Genomic DNA, 7,329 nt, shown 5'->3' with positions numbered 1-7,329 from the left:
GCCATCAACAAATATCAAATCAAAAACTAATCAATTAAGATTGTGTACTACTTGGCATTATCAAATTAATGAAATTATGTATTATTGTTGCCTTCCAATATCAAAGGTCAATGAAAACAAAATGTTTAACCGGCACGATAGGGTAGATAAGCATCGGCTTGAGGATTGCATTTGTACTCTTGCTCTCTTTGATGTTTGGAGCAAATGATGTGATGCCAAACGACAATTTGAACGCTGAGCGGGCTGCGATTGCCCAGCATTGTGAAATTGTTTATAGACAGACATTGTTGTAAAAAAAATAAATAGTTTGTAGACAAATGAAAGAACGTGCAACTTAGTTAAGAAACGGGCATTCCTGAATGTTTGGAATTGATAAGATTCCACAATTTCACAAACCGTGAAATGTTTATACTGTTAAATTTATGGCCATGGATCAGCAAAGCTTTAAGCTCCATCTCACATGTCTGGCGTCAAACAGATTAATCGCCAACACTACAGTACAATAGTACACATAAATACAAATCTTGAATTTTACATCAGGAGTGATGAATATTTTTTATTATGTATAATTATGAATTAGCATTAACTCTCGTGTTTAGTTTTTTGTAATTTCTGTTTAGTAATTTGGGTGAAAAATACATTGTATATATGGATAGATATATTTGATGACAATCAGGGAACACAAGTTCCACTCAGATGATGACAAACAACATGCCCATTTAATCCTCAATGTATTCGAATGGCTCTGGTGGCTCGGGTTCCTTCTCATCATCATTCATGGGTCCAAATGCCGCCACCGGTTCAACCAGTTCCTGTTCCTCGGCTGTGCCAGTATGCTGGAATACAATGATGCCACCAATGGTTACATCCTTCATGGGCTCATACGACTGCCCATCGATGACACTGAGCACCTTTAGCTGCTGGCGAAGTACACGTGCTGGATTCTGGAGAAGCTCGAAATTTGGTTCCGGCTCCTTTTTATCCTTCTTCTCCTTTTCTTTCTCTTTCTCCTTTTCTTTTTCCGCATTTGCGCTGGTGCTGGCTTCTTTGTCCTTGTCATCATCCTTCTTCTTATCCTTTTCTTTCTCCTCCTTTTTCTTGGGCTTGGCCTCATCGGCAGCGGGCTTCTCATCTGACTTGACAGCAGTTTCAGATTTCTCATCATCCTTTTTGCTGGCAGCAGCAGCTGCTCCTTCTTTGCTGTCCTCATCGACATCCATCTTTTCATCTTCCTTTTTACTGTCGGCATTTTCGCGTCTCTTTTGTCTAGCTGCTATCGATAAAACGGCTGTGGCAACCTTTTCGCGTTCTTCGCTCTTCTTTTCCTCCAGCGGTGCGGGATAGGCATATAATGATGGCTTCGCTGCCGAACGATATTCCATCTTGGGCATCTTCAGATCCGAGTTCAGACCAATCACACAAGTGGGCGTAAAGGCCAGAGAGAGCGTGTGCGCCAGGGGGAACCAATACCAGTATTGGGTGAAGGCGAGCATGCCGACGACAGCTTGCAGATTGGTGTGTCCAGTGCGCGACTGAAGCGAGAGCGTTGCATTGCGACCACCAGCATCAATGATACCTGCAAGAAAAACAAGTGAGCTATTAGAAAATGCAAGTTTAGCAACAGAAAACTGCTCACTCACCTTGAGCCAGAATGGCACCGTATTTGGCCATCACATCTTCGTGCTTGTTGCTAATGACCTCAGCGTACAGCTGACGGAAGAAGGTGCTCTTGGGGCAGCTCTGATCTGTGTGCTGGATGAGTATCATTGCGGATGCAATGAGCGCACCCTGACGCACAAAATTCACCGGATCAAACTTGACCATTGGCTCCAACAGAGCAATTGCCTCACGCAGTCCAGTGCCGGCGCAAGCAATGCCCAACGCCATTGCGGCACCGTACCTCACATGAGGATTATAGGATTCGGCCAGCAAACTGACGACCGATGGACATTGCTCCGGTGTGCGGAAAAGAATGAAACCAATGGCAGTAACGGCAGCGCGACGCACATCATCATTAACATCGGAGACGGCAACGTGCAACAATTTGCGAATAGCCTTATTGCTGCCAGTTCCATTGTAGGCCATGGCCAGGGTGTACATGCCGGAGCGGCGCAGCACTGGATCCTTGTCCGTGGAAAGACTGGTCACCAGAGGATCGGCCTCTTCCAAGCGCGAGAACATGGTCAATGAAATGCCCACGGCCAGGCCACGCAAGATCTTCTCATGCTGCGTTTCTTGCGCATATGAAACCATATCTTCGATGGCCTGTGCATTTTTCGAGCCCAACATAACCATGCCCATGGCAATGCCAGCTGCCTCACCAGTGACAGCGTCATCTTGATACAAATTGAACTTAAGCTGCTCATAAAGGTCCTGACGATGCGTGCCCATGCCAGCCAGGCCCAATCCCAGACAGCCGCCATGACGAACATTCTCGTTCTGTGCATCCTTCAGCTGTTGCAGCAAATAGTCAATGATATTAGCGCCATGATTGGCATGTATCAGACCCAAAGCATAGAGTGCACCGCCCTCAGAGTAGCCTGAGCTGGGACCAGCCTCCTTGGGCAAATAGCTCTGCATAAGAGCCAGCGAGTCCTTCTCATGTCCGCGATGTATAACGCCCAAGGATGCGGTGGCTGTTAGCTTGGCCCAATTTGTAGCACGCGCCAGCCAATCGAGATTGTCGCGCAGGAACTGATCGGAGGTGGTGCCGCTGTGCATGAACGCATTGGCAATGACGGTGGCTGTGTGGCAGATAGAGACACGCACTGCCTCCTTGGTGCCTCGCAGAATCTGCAGATCGGCGTGATTGCTGCGTATGAGGAACTGCAGCTGCAGATCGATTGACACCTCCCCGGAGAGTATGGAAATCAGCTTTTCAATGTTTTTCTGATGCAGCTTTTCCATGTCATTCAACGAATCAATAGTGCGCTCGATCTTGGCATCGGCTGTAAGACAAAAATAGAAAATCAGTATTATTTTTCATGTAAGTGTAGAAATTATCATATCATAATTAAGGAACAAATAAAATTCGAAAGTAATAATGCACTTATTATATATTTTCTGTAATAATATATAAACAACTATTACCTTCTTTATCCTCAATGCTCTCTTCGCTGAGCAACTTTGACTTTTCGTCATCAGATTTGGCCGCTGCATCGCTGCCTCCAGCGGCGGTGCCCTGAGGCTTGAAAGTGCTGGGCAAGGCGGTTGGAATTGGTGCTGTATCCTTAAGAGCCTGCAACACATTGCCAAGAAACTCTTGCGTGGCAGATTCATACAAATCGAATGCGATTTGATAAGCCATCAAATTATTGGCTTCCACCGAAGAGCGGGTGAGTTTGTCCAGCATTTCTGCAACGGCAAGCGGATCCTCGAGAAAGATCAAACATTGACACATGTTTACATAGTCAGGCACTCCCAGATCCCGATAGAGTCCAACCAGGCAGCGCAGCACCTGATTGCGGAAGCCACGATTTTGTAGTAGCGACATTGTCACATTATAGGCATAGGCCAGCATGCCCCGCACATCGTCCGACTTCATAATGGACACTTCGAAGATATCCATGCGACGCGTCTCTAGCGCAATACCCAGTGCCTGGCGGAACTGATTGTCATCGAGACAGCGTTGAATCATGCGATTCACAATGCCCTCGAGGCGTTCGTCAACGGGTTTCGCCTCTTTGGGATTTTCAATAAATTCTACGCGCTGCGCAATATAGAAATCAATGCACTTGGCAATGATGGTTTCGGTGTATTCATTGCGGGCATTCACATCAAATAGATCACCAGCACCCAGAGCATATGTGAGCGCATCCTCAAAGGAGCCCAGATGATAGAAAACTTTGGAGGCCACCATGCCAGCTAATTTGTTCTCGGGAAATGCGCGATCTTCATGCAGCATTTCGATTTTCTCAATGGACTCTGAGATCTCCGGCCAGAACTCGTCCACAATGTTGTCCAGCTTCTTCAAGGCAAACACCTTAAGATCAGGCATCGGCTCATCAAGTAGGGATATTATCCCTGCGGCGGACGTGAGACTCATTTTTGTTGCTTTTTTTCTCTGTTGACTTTTCCGACAATGATTTATGTTCTACGAAAAGAACGTGTAACATGAATAATTTGAACACCAAAACTATCTGGTTATTATATAGAGAAGCTATATTTTGAAGTACTAACCCAACAGTTACACCTTTCAATATAGTTCACAGATTTTCTTTTATGCCGAAAAAAACGCTAAATCACCAATTGTTATAGTGCTGCACAACGCAGTCTGTATGTGCCAGTCTGTGTTGAAGCCAGTCATTGAAGCATAGTGTTGCTAAATGACTTATTTTGATAAGTGGCAACGCCGAAAATTAAAAACAACCTTCAATCGATAATTCTGCAAATGTTATCTGTTATTTTATTTTGGTCCGGACTAGATAACAGTATGTTTGTCAAATTTATTTATTTTAAAATTTGTTGAAGAAATATTCTTTTGACTTGTATCAGTTTTCATTGGAATAAATCAAAGGATTGATCGAATAATTTATCTCTGCACTGAAGTAGTAACGTAAATAGAAATTACGGTATATTTAGTATATTTTCTCAATGATAATATTATGTGTTGACATTACAGATGTGGTCACTTTGCTAGCATCGCAGCAACAAAAACGCGCGAAGAAGTAGCGCGACCACAACACAAAATTGTTTAGCTCTCTGTTAGTAAACGTAATAAACGTAGAAAATAAACAATAATAAATATGATGTGTGAAGATCAACTTATACCAATGGATGTTGCGACACCGCATAAAGGCGCAGGCAGCCTAAACTCCTCGGCATCCTCGATTTCAATTGAGGCAAAACCGATGAACAGTTGGGCCCAAGAAGTTCGCGCAGAATCTGGTCAAAGCGACGAGGTAATTTTGTTCACTAATGGCATTTGAATAAATAACTGGAAAAGTGTGTATTCCAGGCATCATCGTCATTCAATAGCAGTGCCGGGTCAGCTGCTCAGGTAAAGCGAGAAATGACATTTGAATTTCTAGACGGCAGCAATGAAGAAAAATTTGAGCGTCTGGTGAAGGAAGAGAAACTAAAGACGCCATTCAAGCGACGTCATTCCGGCACACCGCCAACACAAAGTACTGAGAATAGTCGTTCCACTAGTCCCAACAGCAGCGAATCCTCGGTTAATGGTGAAGTAAACGTGCGTCCCAAACAACAAGCGTCCTTCAAGGGTCACAAAGAGGAGAAGCGTGTGCGCCACAACAGTTATACATCGTCGACCTCATCCTCATCCTCGTACACCGAGGCAGATCCTGCGGTATTATCGCGTCGCCAGAAGCAAATTGACTATGGCAAGAATACGGCTGCTTATGAGAGATACCTGGAAGTGGTGCCCAGAAACGAGCGCGCTCGCGAACATCCTAAAACACCAAACAAGTTTGGAAAGTACAGCCGACGTGCCTTCGACGGCTTGGTCAAAATTTGGCGCAAGCAGCTACATTTCTATGATCCCCCGACAGCCGGAACAGCTGCGCAATCAGGTGAAGACTCGGATTCAGACTAGAAAACATTATGTTGCATTTGGGGAATCGGGGAGGGAAGCCTAGCATTGAAAGTACAAAACCAGGCAAAGTTAAAAGTAATTAAACAAAAAAAACAAACTCATTTTTCTATTAACATCATTACCAAAATACATTAAGTAGCGTTGATTACTGCTCGCAGGCAAGTTATGTTTGTTATATTAACATAAAACTATGTAAAATTCAATAAAATGGCGTCGTTTTCATTTGTGCGTTTAGTTCTTTAATTTCTCTATAGTTGTACTTATTTTAATCGGCATCGAGGAAAGTATTCTTAACACAGCGAATGGCATGGAACATATCTTTAAAAATAGTTTTTTGTGTTTATTTAGCTGGAATATAAAATGTGCAATTATCGCTCGAACTAAGTGTATTACCACCAAGACGGTCTTTAGATCTAGTGGAGTAGCAAGAAAAACTGCAGAACACTTCAATGCTGCAGCAAATTGGCAACAGGGTTGTGACCCACAATTTGAAAACAAAGTAGCTGTTCTGTTAACATATGTGTCTATTGTGAACCAATTCCATGCAGTGCGCGCTTGTTTGAATTGGCTTTTCCGCACATTAGCGTGACGTAAATATAAAAATTCTCACACATGGCGGCACAGCGAGCGTCGTTTCTTGAGTGGAAAAACAGCCGATGGTCTCAAACTGGACGACGCTCAACTGGTGCTCACGTGTACACGCTGTGAACAATGTCAGAGATTTTTTTTATACCCGCTGCCCATTGGGTAGAAGGGTATAATAACTTTGTGCCTTTATCAAATGTAGGCAGAAGGAGGCATCTCTGACCCTAGAAAGTATTGACTTCAGCGATTAAAAGGCTTTAGGACATTCGGATAGTCCTTATAGTTCTCCTGTTATCCTTAAGTTTCACACGATATCCTGGAATGTGCAATTTTCACGTGTTTCTTGTAGTACTGAGATATGTACGTATATTTGCAGGCTATATGTTATATAAAAGATGCATTTTGAAATGATCTATCAACTAAAGGTCATTCAAATAGTCCATATAGTTTTTCTATATTTTTTAAAGTTCATAATATATTATTAAATTTGCAATGCGCAATATATGCAAACAATACATTTTAAGCATAAATACAAAATTTGAGGAGACGCCATAAAAGTATGCTACAAAATATTAGCTGTGTAATCCTAAAAATTACACATCCTAAAAGTATGCCAAAATAAATTTTCGCAATTTCAAACTTCTGCTGCACATCATTTACAAATAGACTTCGATTCAAAAAGTGTCCTGTATTTCGGCCATTTGAATTCCGATCGAGATGTCTTTTGGCATAAGAATTTTTCTTACAATAGCAAACTGATTGCTGCACTGAAAAGAACCAAAATCCCTACTGGATTTGTGATAAAATGTAAACAGAAATGGGCGTATATCTCGGTCATATAATTTTTGATCCTTGCGAGTCCTGTGCCAATCGAAACGTACTCGTGAGGACTTTTATACTGCCAAATTTGATCCCGAGTGTCCGAGTTCTCGAGCTATTATCCCAATTTCGAATGTACATACGTATTTTTCATTTGGGCAACGGAACTGAAAAATATGTACAATTATTAGAAGCCAATCGATAGAGTTGGTCCTTATGATCCTTGCAATACATGTCCTTTGAAAATGCAATAGGATATGGCTGAGAAATACGCATTTATAATTTTTATATGGAATATTACTTGCATTAATTTGCAGCCTAAACGTATGCTTTAATATATTTATGTTCAAAAATTTGGTGGCCGCAAATCC

At 42.6% G+C, this 7,329-nt stretch overlaps 2 protein-coding genes across 2 annotated transcripts; one reads left to right on the top strand and one right to left on the bottom strand.

Annotated features, from left to right (window-relative positions):
- Positions 1-524: 524 nt before the first annotated feature.
- Positions 525-4,300, bottom strand: LOC132784589 (26S proteasome non-ATPase regulatory subunit 1). The gene is made up of 4 exons (XM_060790292.1): positions 4,180-4,300; positions 3,091-4,093; positions 1,641-2,948; positions 525-1,576 (listed from the first exon to the last, which is right to left on the bottom strand). The coding sequence occupies exons 2-4, from the start codon at positions 4,043-4,045 to the stop codon at positions 720-722; spliced, it is 3,120 nt and encodes a 1,039-aa protein (XP_060646275.1). The 5' UTR covers positions 4,046-4,093; positions 4,180-4,300; the 3' UTR covers positions 525-719.
- Positions 4,301-4,428: 128 nt separating this feature from the next.
- LOC132784593 (histone RNA hairpin-binding protein) lies at positions 4,429-5,776 on the top strand. The gene is made up of 3 exons (XM_060790297.1): positions 4,429-4,555; positions 4,622-4,901; positions 4,958-5,776. The coding sequence occupies exons 2-3, from the start codon at positions 4,746-4,748 to the stop codon at positions 5,552-5,554; spliced, it is 753 nt and encodes a 250-aa protein (XP_060646280.1). The 5' UTR covers positions 4,429-4,555; positions 4,622-4,745; the 3' UTR covers positions 5,555-5,776.
- The last annotated feature ends 1,553 nt before the right edge of the window (positions 5,777-7,329 follow it).

Source organism: Drosophila nasuta, chromosome 2R (genome assembly GCF_023558535.2).
Source record: "Drosophila nasuta strain 15112-1781.00 chromosome 2R, ASM2355853v1, whole genome shotgun sequence".
Taxonomy (NCBI): domain Eukaryota; kingdom Metazoa; phylum Arthropoda; class Insecta; order Diptera; family Drosophilidae; genus Drosophila; species Drosophila nasuta.
This window is presented reverse-complemented; position numbering and strand designations above follow the sequence as displayed.

Excerpts from the sequence above, each read along its gene's own strand:
- LOC132784589 (XM_060790292.1), bottom strand. The coding sequence starts at position 4,045 with ATGAGTCTCACGTCCGCCGCAGGGATAATATCCCTACTTGATGAGCCG. Across the intron at positions 2,949-3,090 it reads GAGCATTGAGGATAAAGAAG|CCGATGCCAAGATCGAGCGC; the intron begins GTAATAGTTGTT and ends TTTGTCTTACAG. Across the intron at positions 1,577-1,640 it reads CGGTGCCATTCTGGCTCAAG|GTATCATTGATGCTGGTGGT; the intron begins GTGAGTGAGCAG and ends TTTTTCTTGCAG.
- LOC132784593 (XM_060790297.1), top strand. The coding sequence starts at position 4,746 with ATGATGTGTGAAGATCAACTTATACCAATGGATGTTGCGACACCGCAT. Across the intron at positions 4,902-4,957 it reads AATCTGGTCAAAGCGACGAG|GCATCATCGTCATTCAATAG; the intron begins GTAATTTTGTTC and ends TGTGTATTCCAG.